Raw genomic sequence first — 13,247 nt, 5'->3', positions numbered from 1 at the left:
AACAACAGTTTGAAGAAAGACGTGGAATTGTTCAAAACATGGGCAATTTAACATTGGCTAAAAATTTAACATTAAAAACATGGTTTTCGGCCCATCCTGTGGGTGGTGGGCTGCTCTCTCTAATGTTATGAACCCATTTGGAACTGTTCAAAATAGTAAATTATCTTTATTTCCAAAATATTATTTTTCACATTTGGGTTCATAAAAAGTTGATTTCCAAAAATAATTTACGAGTGTTTTTAAAATCTATTTTCAAAAAATATTTTGATAATTTTATCTTCCAGAAAACCGTCAAATAGGGGCTACAAGGCCCAGAATGGAAGAGGGGAATAGTCTCTAAAAAGTCTAGAAGATCGCTGAAAAGTGGTTTTAGGGAAACTTGGAATGGTTGGAAGGAAAGTTGCAGGCAATGAATCTACTGATTTGATGGTAAAAAGGATGCCCAAGACTGCTCCAACCAGGCCATTTGGTGAATATACTGCTGCGAGTTTGTCTCCTGGCTTTGATATCAACGACTCCGTTGGAAGTACAAGGAGACAAATACAGTAAAGCACACTTAAAACATGAACTGGGGAATTGGACAACTCAAAAACACTTTGATATAAGGCTTTCTAATTATTGTGAGTATACAGAAATGAGAAAATGACAGCAGTCACAAACCACAGCTAGACAGGAAAGAATTAACAGTTCCGCAATGTCATAAATAAAGAGAGAATAAAAACTGCAAAGCATAACTCATATCTCCAGGCAAATGGTTTGGTTCCTCTCAGAAAAGGGATGATCCAGAAACAAATAGTTTAGACGCCTCTTCTGTACATAAATACCAATTTGGCAATTTTACCGACCAAACCAACCTCTTGGGGGCTGGACTTCCCCATCATTCATCAGTTTATCCAGCACCACATTCAGGTCAACTGACTGGCCATTTTCTGTCAGCTTCCGAACAGTTGCTCTCACAAGGTCTCTTGGGAACCCCATATTTGTCACTTTGTCGACCACATCATCTATAGGAACCCTATTTCCACTTCCGGATGAACCAGAACCAGGACCAGAACCACCAACAGGCCCAGAGGCCGTAGGCAGTGCATGTGGTAATACCCGAGCAGTTGGGAGTTGTGGGTAACCACTTCCACCACCTTGGACACCAGATGAGAACTGTTGTGGTTTCATTGGCATGTTACTACCATATTGAGAGGGTGATCCACTGTAAGCATATGGTTCAGTAGGCCCAGATGGTGGAGGAACAAATCCAGTAGAAAAGCCAGAACTGGATCTGCCAGATGGGGCCTCATACATGTGCGAGGGTGGCCCATAGAACTGTTGAGAGGGAGGTGCCCCAGAAAGTGGCTGAGAGGGTGGCTGAGAGGGTGGCTGGCGAAGGCTTGGAGGGTAGGTCTGAGGTGGAACATAAGACGTTTCTTCAGGATGATGACCTAATGGAGGTTGGTGTTGAGGAGGAGGATTAATGGGTGCAATAGACGGGTGCTGTTGTGGCAGCTGGGGTGGCTGAGAATATTGTGGAAGAGAGGCTGGTTGATATTGTTGATGTGATGGAGCTGCAGGAGGCGGCTGTGGTTGCTGGGTCAGTGGTAGTTGGTATTGCTGGTTGGGAGCTTCTTGTGCCTGACCAGGTGGTTGAAAGTAGGGCTCTCGCTGTGGGATGGAAGGAATCTGGTTCGGAGGGAATTGACTAGGTAGCTGAGCTGGAGGAGACTGCATATTGAGTTGGGGAGGAGGTGGTGGAGCATTAGGGGGAGGGAGTGCAGGAAGTGTTTGAGGAGTAACAGGTGGAGGAAGTGGTTGGTGAGATTGCTGAGGAGGAGATGCTGCTTGCTTTGCAGAATCTAAGGTCACAGTGTTCTGGGTTTCCGATTGCTGGTCTGCTTTGGACACTTGAAGCTTTGCAAGCTGTAGGTGAGCCTCCACTATTTCTTGTTTGTCCCTTAAAACCTGTACACCAGTTTGCACCTGCATGCAGAGTAGAAGAAAATAAATGCCCATAAAAGGTGATTACAGAAAAAGCAGTTTCAACATTGGTCTTGACCACAAGATAAAATAAAACCCAAGGGGAAATGTCAACCCACATTTTGTCCCTTTGTGGCAGTGGTGAAGCCAGAATGTGCCCGAGCAGGGTTTGAACCCAGACCCTGGACTAAGCCAAATTTGTATTATAGATAAAACATTGCCCCCCAGAATATATTTGTTTTATCTCAGCATAAGAATGCCCTCACTATTTATTGTGAAAAAAGATGCCATCAATCCCCAGCAGAGTAGAGTTACTTCATTCACCCACTTTCTTAGAGAAATATCTGAAGATTCTGAACTTACTCTGCATTCGGACTCACAACTCCTGAGTCCTGATTCCAGATATTTAATCATTTCAAGGAGCATTTCTTTAAAAAGAGTATAGCAACCATGGTGCATTTGTGATAGGTACCCAAAGGACAGCTTTCTGTTTTATCTTCTTATTTATTACCATTTTTTTTTCTTTATTGGGTAATTTAGTGGTAACTACTTTGTTGACAAATTTCATTCATTCTCAAAAGAAGAAAAGAAGAGAGAAGCCAGCAGGATATTAATATTATGCAGTAGGCATGCTATTATTTAGAGTTATGGCATCCGTTGCCTGTATCCACTCCTCCCTAATGCCAAACCAACCAAAATGTTAACATACAATTAAGGGGAGAAAAGAAAAAGAAACTACCTCTCTAAGAATATTTTCCAGCTGCCTCATTTTTCCATCAGCACTGCCATGATTATTTCCAACAGATACCTTCAAATCATCCACAGAATTCTCAAGGTTCCGAGTTCTGCTCTCCAGCTGTGTAAGTCGTGCACTAAGACCTTCCAACGCATGTAGCAAATTATCAGCATGTTTTTTCATTGTTTGATCAATCTCAGATACAATTGCTGCATCAATATTTCGATCTTTCTCAAGGCTGATTTTTGAAAGTTCATTAGAGTCGAGAGAACCATAATTCTGCACCCAATATAGAACCATAGAGAAGTTCGTCAACAGACTACATTTATAAGATGTTCACATACAATAAAACAGAACAAGGTTAACAAAGACAAATGGTTAATGAGAAGTATACAAACAAAGAAATGTCAACTAGAAAGACAAGATAATGCTACGAAAAATCCATTATGATTCCCAGACCCATGTTTTGAACCGAGAGTGCATCAAGACAGGGACAGCTCAACCACAATAACTTAAAACAGATATGCAGGTGCAGGGTCTGTAAAAGTCAGATGACAAACAAGGGTTCATCAGCACCAGTATCCAAAAACACATGGTGAATGGAAAATGGTCTAGACTTAATGTTAGACGGGATCTGCCTAGTACTAGGCTAGAAATTTGAACCATGACTGCACCTTCTGATTTTTGTCATACTAAACACAAACAAAATATTTCTCTCTAAGAGTGTAGAATAAAAACAGGTAAGATAAAGTATAAACCCACCTAATCACCCTACACTTTTCCATCTATCCAATTCTCTAAACGGATATCTTTTATAAGCATATATGGTGAATTACCTAAGAACAGCTCCTTGAATAAGCACAGATGGTACAATTTGAATAAGCAGATGATCCTAGAAGATATAATCTTTTCAGTGGCAGATATAATTAACTATTTCACTATAGGTCTACTTTAATACTATGTTGGTCTAGGAATTGACCAAGTTCCAAATAATAGAGCTACAGAGGCAACCCTATCATGCAAAAAGAAGCACATCACTTTCCTAGTGTACATCATACACAGGAGTTTCAGCATCAACAATGTCTATAATACATCCACTAGTTCTCTCCCATGGATTCGTAAGAGAAACCAATTAAATGGAAAATTTGATCGCTTGCATGGTCTAGCAGTGCACAAATGACCTGTACTTAAATGGTCAAAATCTACACTTCTCACAATTCCATGTCCAGATCTTGAGATTGCTCATTAATAAAAGTCAATTGCATTAGAAGATCATTTTAACTCCTACATGAGGGACTATGTGGAGCCAGAGATTTCAGATGCAAGCAACTTGACATCAATCCATTGTTTTTTTTTTTTTTTTTGATAGGTAAAAAGATTTCATTAAGAGCCAAAGGCTAGAGAAAAGGCATACACGGAGTATACCAAAGACAAAGAAGCAAAAAAATAAAGGGACAAAACAAACATGACCCTTACTTGGTGGCTAGCCAGTCTACAAAATCTATCAAAGACAAAGTGTGTTCCTCTATATACACCCTAGCCCAATTCACAAAAGTGTACAAAAAAATGGATTTAATGTCTTGATCGTTTCTCTCCATATCATCAAATGCCCTCCTGTTTCTTTCTCTCCAAATGGTCCACATCAAGCAGAGGGGGCAGCTCTCCAAGCTTTCTTCCTTTTCTTGCCCACAAAGGAACCATGCCAACCTAGGAGGTGTTTTTTCACAGAGGAGTGCATCACCCATTGTACCCCAAACAGGGAGAAAATTAGAAGCCATAACATTCTGGCTTTCTCGCAAAACAGTAGAAGGTGATCTGTGGTTTCCTCATCATATTTACACAAAAAGCATCTGTTGGGGATGCTCCAACCAAATCTCTTCAGGCGGTCCGTGGTGAGCAACCTATTCCAAGCCGCCTCCCAGCCAAAGAAACTAGCCTTAATTGGGACCCAAGGCGTCCAAATAGTTCTAGCCGGGAAGGGGGGTTTGGTATCCCTTGAGAACGAGCTATAGAAGGACTTGACAGAAAAGGTTTCATTCTTGTTCTCTTTCCACCGGAACAAGTCCTCCACACCTCTTCTAATGGTCAAGGGATGAAGCTTGCTTAATAAGCTTTCGACTTCTCCCACCTCCCAATCATTAAGGTGTCTATTAAAACGAAGCCCCCAGCTACCTCCTCCTTCGTCTTCCTCCCAAGCCTCAGCAACCCATCCTTCTTTATTGACAGAGAGGTTAAACAAGATGGGGAAAGCTTCTTCCAGAGATTGATTTCCACACCACAAATCCTTCCAAAACTTCACTCTGGTGCCGTCCCCAATGATGAAGCGGGAAAGAGAACGAAAATTCTCCCAACCTTTTCTGATGGCCTTCCAGACCCCCACCCCATACCGGTTTCTTGCAACTTTGGAGCACCATCCTCCCTCTTGATGATTTGCATCTCTCTCCTTCGGTCCCAGATGCTAGATTATGGCCATTATCCTCTTCAGGGCTTTTTTCAGTCAAATCCTTTTTTCTAGCATTATCTCAATCTTCTGGATCTCCTCAGAACTTTCCTTCAAAGTTTGTGTGGAAGTCTCAAGTTCCTTTCAAAGTGAAGTCCTTTGTCTGGTTAGTGGCACACAAGAAGGTGAATACTAATGACATGTTACAAGTGAGAAGACCCTACAAAGCCCTTAGTCCTGATATTTGTATCCTGTGCATGAAGCACGGGGAATCAGCAGATCACCTTTTTCTTCATTGTTCCTTGACGATTGGGTTGTGGCACAGGTTATTTCAGTTAGCTAAGATGGATTAGGTCTCTCCAAGGAGCATATATGACATGATGTCCATCAAATTTCAAGGCTTCGGTAATTCTGAGAGAGGGGTAGTCTTGTTGCAAGCTGCGAGCATAGCTCTAATTCGGGTTGTGTGGTGGGAAAGAAACGCAAGGATTTTCGAGGATAAAGCAAGGAATTCAGAGTCCCTTTGGGACTCTATAGTTTTCCTTGCTTCCCTTTGGGCTTTCTGTTCCAAGGCATTTAAGGGGACTCCCCTTAATGTGATTCAGTTGGATTGGATAGCGGTGTGTTCTCCATAGGGATTGGTCCTTAGTGGGAGTTCGTTTGTTTTTGTGTTTTTTCCTGTATTTTAGTTGTCTTTGGTGGGAGGATTTCTCATCCTTCTTCTTGTACTTCTTTTTATATTAATATATCTTTGTGGCGTTTCCAATCAAAAAAAAAAAAATGCTCCCTCTTGACATCAATCCATTGTTACTGAGCTACAGTCAAATGATCTCAAAACCAAACAACAGTGGGTTCTATCTGGGTGTGCACACTGAGGCAAATACTATCTTGTGCCACACTAACTTTTATCCTCAATACCAATTTCTTATAATCAATATATCTTAAAAATAAAACATCAAAATAATAAAAAGAAATGAGATTGATGAAACTCAATAATAATGATAAAATGAACTGTGGTTAATGAACTCAATAATTATTTAAAAATATATTAGTTTGAATTTCAAATTTTTACTCATATGTTTGAGACATTTTTTCTTGATTGATAGGGGCAATCTCTATATCTCTAACAAATATAGAGATCATCTATTTTTTTATTCGATTTTCATCAAATCTGAGACATGGTGTTGTAACTTTGAGTCATCCTGCAAGTTGGTCAAATTAAGTGATTCGCATATGAGTCAGAACTGAGTTATTATTGAACCGCATGATGACAACCCACATGTTGGACTTATTCCAGCCATCGCCGAAGTGGATAGGACTCAGCCAGGACACACTGGTCTCAACTGATACTTTGAACCATGCAAAGAAGGGGATTCTAATCTTCTACAGGAATTTCTATCGTTCCAGGTAACAGTCGGTCCAGTCTGGTTAATGATAAACTTGACAGAATTATGGCATCCTAATTTACTAATAGAATCAATAACCATTCATCATTAACAAATTTTGCTTTTGATGGGCAGACATTCATCATATTACCAGGGTGCCTAATTTCATTAAGACCCCACACACATAAAAACCAACAACAACAAAGCTAACAAAAAAGCACAAATAGCAAACCATTGATGAAGTTCCATCAAAATTAACTTAGATAAATTCCTTCCATAAATGAATAAACCCTACTACAATTAATCAACAAGAGTTTGTTTCTGAAAATATCATTAAAACTATCAAATAACCCAACAAAAGCAATCAAAAATTGCCACTTCCTCACTATTGCACGTGTAGACAATCAAAAGAAAGAAAAAAAAAAAAACTATTTGGATCTTAAAGAAAATAACAATTTGTTCAAACAAAAAAGGGACCAAATAACACATAAAAATCACAAATCAAGCCATTTTTCAACAAATACACACGGAATAAATAACCTAAACAGATTAACCCAAATACAAATATCAACAAAAATAAATAAATAAATCCTCAAAACCACCACCAGCATCAACAATCAAACCTGAGCACACCCAGTATTTGACAAAGAAAAAACACTCAAATAAAATCATTCGCACATACGTCTATAGAGAGAGATCTTACTCTAATGCCAGGAGTGTTGGTCTTGGAGTCAGTCGAGCTCCAAGCCCTAGGTCCTCCTGCACCACCGACAGCATCAAGATTCGAAAACTGCGAAGAACCCATGGGACGAATTGGCTGAAAATCGTAGCTGGGCACGATCTCTTCCTTCTTAGAACCCACACCGCCACCGCCACCGCCACCACCACCGACGCCAGTCAAGTGGTCATCTTCAGGGCTCATGAGATTGATAAAATCGTTGCTCTGCGATCCGGCAGAGAGATCCATGATCTGCTTGTCCATGAACTGCGACGTATTCATCAAGCTTCACAACTCCGCTCCCAATTCCAATTCTTATTAAATTCTCCCCGTTTCAGATTCCAATTCAACCGCAATAACAATTCTCCCGAATTAGGAGAGAGAACCTTGGAGGAGTTTTGGGAATTTGGATTCTCTGGTTTGGATTTTTATAGGGTTTTTGGTGCTGATGAGGGTGGATTATGAGTCATGACTCCTTGAGGATCGAAGAAAAACAAGTCACGAGTCATGACTAGATTGTTGCTTAGCGACTACGGTAACGGGCTTGTTTATCCAACCGCATGTCTTCTTTTATGGGCCTTGGCCCATCTCTCCTCCATTGGACTGGGCTTGGCTAGCGATGGGCTCACAGGCAAGTAACACCTTCCATCCGACTCGGGGCGGTTAGGCCCGTTTGACATATCCGTAGTTTCTAACAAACAAACTCTTCATAAAAAGGAAAAACACTTGTTAGGACTTAGGATTGGGTACCTTAATTTGAAAACAATTTTTAAACAAATTAATGAATAATATTTTCATTTCATAAAAACTACAATCAAAATAAGGAGAATGACTTCGGACTTATTTGGCAACTGTTTTCAAGAACAATTTTTTGTTCTCAAAAATAAAAAACCAAGAAAACATGTTTGGTATACAAAAGGTGAGTTTGGGAACTGTTTTCAAAACAGTTTTTTGTTTTTTAAAACAAAAAACACAGGAAACATGTTTGATAACAAAAAATTGTTTTTTATTTTCTGTTATTAAGAATAGAAAATATAATATTTTCATAAACATCTTTTACTTGTTTTTTATTGTTTTCGTTTGTTTTCTAACTGTTATTTTAAAAAAGGATTATACAAGCAAGTAGAATTATTAAAAATAAAATATTATATATAAAAATTATTTTTAAAACATATTTTAAAATATTAAAAATAAGTTTAAAATATTTTATATTTCAAAACAAACTTTTGTTCTACAAAAATCAAATAACAGTTTTCAAAAATTATTTTTCAAAATTGTTTTCGAAAATAATTACCAAACAGACTCAAGGTATATGTAGATAACATCTTTTATTTGTTTTCCGTTATTTTCATTTTTTTAAAAAGATTATTATAAAAAATAATTATACAAACATATAGACCGATTAGAATATAGTATTAGATATAAAAATTATTTTTAAAACATAAATTAAACTATTAAAAACATGTTAAAAATATTTCAGATTTTTAACGAACTTTTATTTTAAAAAATATCAAAAAACAATTTTCAAAAACTGTTTTTTAAAACTATTTTTGAAAATAGTTACCAAACAAATCACATTAAAAAATATTTTAACAATAATTTTATATCAATTTTTTTAAATAAATAAATGATAAATTAATACCCATAAATTATCTACATGTTATTTTTATTTATCAACTTGATATAAATTGTACAAAAATATATATCCAAAATTAAGCAAAATCTCTCTTCTCATTATACACTTACCAAAATTGTTTTTGGTTTTGTTTAAAACATAAAAAATAAAATATCATATACTTTTATATTTATAAAAATTTAAAATATAATTACACCCTTCTTCTATTGTATAACTTAAAGAAAAACCATTAAAACTATAAAGAAAGTATTAAGATAGCCTTTTTTATGTTTCTTTGCTTGACTGCGGCTTATATGATGAAAGATGTTGCTATAAAACAACTCCCAATTGTTGTAGAAAAATGTTTTTAAAAGTAGTAAAAACATGTGACAATTAGTACCTTAATATGAGTTATCATGGTTGGATTTGACCTTGACTAAAAATTAAAGAAATATCTCAAAGATTTTTTTAAAAAATATGATAGTTTAAAAATTATTTTCAAATTTATGGCATTTTTTACAAACTTCAATAAAAAGTCACGTCTTAAAAGGATAAATCATTTTTAAGAACTAGAGCTATATTTTTAAAAGTTAACTCCTATTTGATTCTTTGGTATCGTGGGTGTGAAAATATTTTTTAAAAATAGAAAATATAATATTTTTTGATAACATATTTATATTGTTTTTATTTATTTGAATTAAAATTATTTTAAAAAAATAGTGAAACAAATATAAAGAATAATTGAAAAAAATTACTAAAATTTATTTTTTTAAAATATTTCAAAAGTTAAAAGGATTACAAATTCACACACAAACTTTTATTTTACAAAATATTTGAGAAATGTTTTTTATCAATACTTTTTTATACAACAATATTTGAATGTTGTCAAACATACCCTAAGTTTCCCTTTTGCTTCGTACTTCAGTGGAGAATATATTCAAAGACAATAAATGTCATATCAGTGGAGAATATATTCAAAGACAATAAATGTCATACTAGGAAGAGTGGAACAACAAGATGGGCCAAACCCAAATCAAAAGTTACGTAGGTTGATCATTAGATGTAGAGGACCGAAGGCTAGGAACACGATTCTGTTGCAAGTTGCAACTACAACTCATAGAATCAAAAATAAAAATAAAAATTCCAGGCCCAGATATGATTACTGATAGCAGAACATTGACCTTTTTCCTTTTTTTTGTATTGGACTGGACAAGAAGATGGCCCATCTATCTTAACCAACATTGTCAGGCCCAGCCCAAAGTCCGTCAAATCCTACTTCACACATAGTTAAAAGGGAAAATACAATTCATAAAAACATAACCCTAAATTCAGAATAAGCACTCGATCAGGGATGGGTTAGAAGAATTAGGCCATGGTACTTGGATAATGACCATGCACTCATCGTATCCAAAGGCAACCTCCTCTCCGTTGATCCTACAAGATCTCGGTTTCTCAGATGCGAAGGACCTCATTTCTCCGGTCCCCTTCACGCCGATCCGAACTGAGTTCTCCTCATCATCGAAGGTTAATGACTCGATTGCTCCACCGGAGTTGAGCATGTTCACTAGTCCGATTGGAGCAAACTGAACAGATTTCCCCGGGAGAGTGGTCACGGGAGAGACAGTGATTAGCTCGAAATCAAATGGGTCTAGTGAAATTTCAATGTTTTGGGATGGCTTGGAGAGGACCAGCTTCTTGGTACGGAACATGTACATGGCAAATAGCTGAACGCCTTCAATGGAGATTGGAGTACTACTGTTCCCATTTGTCCACTCAATGTCTTTGGGGCTCGCCACGGAGGTCACAGCATGGGAAAATTGGGAGGCACATTTGTTTCTTCTCGCTTCACGGCACCACCCTCCTCCTTGGCAGTTAAATGCCCCAAGAACTCCAGTAAACTGTACCAAGAAATTAAAATCAATTAAACAAAAGGGTAAAGTTCAATTTTGTATATTGAATTGAATTTAAGTATATGATCTCACCTTATTGAGGTTCCATATTTTGAGCATGGTGTTGCCGTCGTGAAGAGGGTCTTCGAAGAGGCAGTCTCTGGTGGGAAGGGCGTAGTACTGGCACCTCAAGATGGACCCATCTGGCAGGACCAAGCTTTTGAGCAGCTGGAAATTGTGCTTGCCGACTGAGTCGGAAACGTAGATGGGTCCACCGGAGATGGCACGAGACGCTGCGTGGAACTCGGCGCAAGGGTGAGTAGACTGGAACATGTCCCAGTCAGGGTGGATGAAATTCCCCATCCATAGGCTGTTGTAAGCGCAGTGCACCATGTGACACCCCTGTAGCCAAAACGTGCCGTTGGGATCACCCGATGGATCGGTACACCAAAAATCATCTCCTGTATTAGAAACAACAAGATGAATGAATTCTAAGTAAAAGATGAAAGATAAAAGACGAGAGCATAAGGAGATGAATGAAGTATGAAACCCACCAACTCGACCGAGCGCTATGGCCTCTGTTCCAAGGAGCATGAAATCGTTGCAGTGCTCCATGCTGGCAATCACACCATTCCCTTTGAAATGCTTCTTTATGGAGTCTGTTAAAGCTTTGTAGTAGGCCTTTGCGAGCTCCACTCTTCCACCATATTCTTCACACAGCATTTCCAGCAACTGGGCATCCCATGAATTCGTTAGCTAGGCTCATAGAAGGTAGTGTCCCAAAGATTATAAAACTGAAAACAAGTGTTTGTTACTTAGAACTTACATGAATAACGTCCACCTTCACACCATCAATCCCAACGGACTCCAAATGTGAGTGAAGCCCCTCGTACAATTGATCGACTTTCTCCGGCGGAACCAGCCCGACTCCATTGTTCACGATCTTGTCCACTGCCAGATCCTCCATTGTCAGCTTCAACCCGGGCGAGAGCTTCGGGGAGATGACGTTGGATTCGGGCAGACAGGGAACTTTGGGCCTCAACCCGCCCCAATACCCACAAAGGGCATGCCATACGTAGACATAGTCCACGCTCTTGAACTCGTCCTTGAGGTCTCTGACAAAGGCACCCATGCCCTTGGCAAGGGCAGTAGGGCCTGAGCTTTTAGGGCTCACGTAGTCCCTGAACTTATAGTTTTCTTGGAACTTTATGAGCCTGCATGGCATCTGCTCTCCGGCTGCCGTCCGATTCATGCCTTCTTGATCGCTGATGGGATCATCATCGTGCCTGATGGACTGCCACCCATCGTCGATGAGGACGAGTCCAGGTGGACACCCACCGTCAACTAGGCCTTGGACTCCTTCCCACACGCCCTGAGGGTGCACCTTAAGGTAGAATGCGTCCCACGTGCACCAACCAAATTTGTCCACGATGCCAGGTGGAGTCTTTTCTTCCAGAAGCTTGAACGTACCCAAATGAACCCTCACCACTCTCATGGCTTCCTTCACCAGACTGTAAGGATCATCGCCGGCGTGCATGTACAAAGAGCTCCTGTAGCTGCCGCCGGAGACCTTCGTCGACCCGCTTTCCACGCACAAATCGACAGAGTCGTCTTCACCGGGCTGAAGAGACGATCGGAAAGGGCCTTCGACGATGGGGAGGAGGAGTACGTACGGACGCCCAGAGTCGGATTTGTCGAGAATCACCATCTGGGTTTCGTTCTCGAGGTCTCGGCCATTGTCGCCTACCCAATGAGTGGTCCACCAGACCTTGAACCTGAATATACTCATGAAGCGTATGCCCTTCAGTTTTCCGACGGAGACTACGTGGCGGCTCTTGCCCTCATCGGCGTCGAACCCCACGAAGCACCCGTCGGGGGTAACCGGCAAGGGAGTTGCCACCACATTAGGAGGCACGTCGGAGAGAACCCGGTGGCCATTAGCCACAAAGTCCGACCCTTGCAACGCGATCAACGGCTGCTTATACCCACCGCCGAGCTCGGCAATGCCGGAGTTACCCTTACTCAAGCTGGGAGCCATGGATGAATTGCACTATACAGTTTGTTAGAACGGAGAAGTTGTGATGAGAAACAAAGAACCAAAGAATGGGTATATATGGCAGAAATGGAGAAAATGAAAGGAATGAAGAATCAAGAAAGATTCTATGCGATTGCGAAAGAAAACAATTGATGATAAGAAAAAGATACTGTTTGTATTTGTGAGTTAGGCTTTCGTCTTGTCTTCTTCAAGGCAATAGAGGAACACCGAATTTATAGGGCGATGGGCCTGGAAAGTTTCGGACGAAAGTGAGGTTGGTCGGTCGGTTGCAGAGATTTGAGTTTGGTTTGAATTTTCTGTTTTTTATTTTAATTTTTGTCTTTTTAAGATTATCCATTCAGGCATGTCACCATAACCTCTTGCTTTTAGCATCCAATGGCGACAAGTGGCTTTTAATCCCATCTTGACCAAATCAGAAAAATCCACTTTAAAGTGAGACCAAA

At 39.4% G+C, this 13,247-nt stretch overlaps 2 protein-coding genes across 2 annotated transcripts; both read right to left on the bottom strand.

Moving 5' to 3' along the window:
* Positions 1-576: 576 nt before the first annotated feature.
* On the bottom strand, positions 577-7,750 carry LOC117930322 (actin cytoskeleton-regulatory complex protein PAN1). Its single transcript, XM_034850918.1, has 3 exons — positions 7,230-7,750; positions 2,705-2,980; positions 577-1,968 (listed from the first exon to the last, which is right to left on the bottom strand). The coding sequence occupies exons 1-3, from the start codon at positions 7,524-7,526 to the stop codon at positions 838-840; spliced, it is 1,704 nt and encodes a 567-aa protein (XP_034706809.1). The 5' UTR covers positions 7,527-7,750; the 3' UTR covers positions 577-837.
* A 2,080-nt stretch (positions 7,751-9,830) lies between these two features.
* On the bottom strand, positions 9,831-13,007 carry LOC117929902 (galactinol--sucrose galactosyltransferase). The gene is made up of 4 exons (XM_034850346.1): positions 11,575-13,007; positions 11,303-11,480; positions 10,842-11,209; positions 9,831-10,757 (listed from the first exon to the last, which is right to left on the bottom strand). Exons 1-4 carry the CDS (start codon positions 12,784-12,786, stop codon positions 10,188-10,190), a joined length of 2,328 nt encoding a protein of 775 aa, XP_034706237.1. The 5' UTR covers positions 12,787-13,007; the 3' UTR covers positions 9,831-10,187.
* Positions 13,008-13,247: the final 240 nt, after the last annotated feature.

This window comes from Vitis riparia, chromosome 14, assembly GCF_004353265.1.
Source record: "Vitis riparia cultivar Riparia Gloire de Montpellier isolate 1030 chromosome 14, EGFV_Vit.rip_1.0, whole genome shotgun sequence".
Taxonomy (NCBI): domain Eukaryota; kingdom Viridiplantae; phylum Streptophyta; class Magnoliopsida; order Vitales; family Vitaceae; genus Vitis; species Vitis riparia.
Note: the sequence above shows the minus strand (reverse complement) of the source record. Positions and strands in the feature narration are given on the sequence as shown.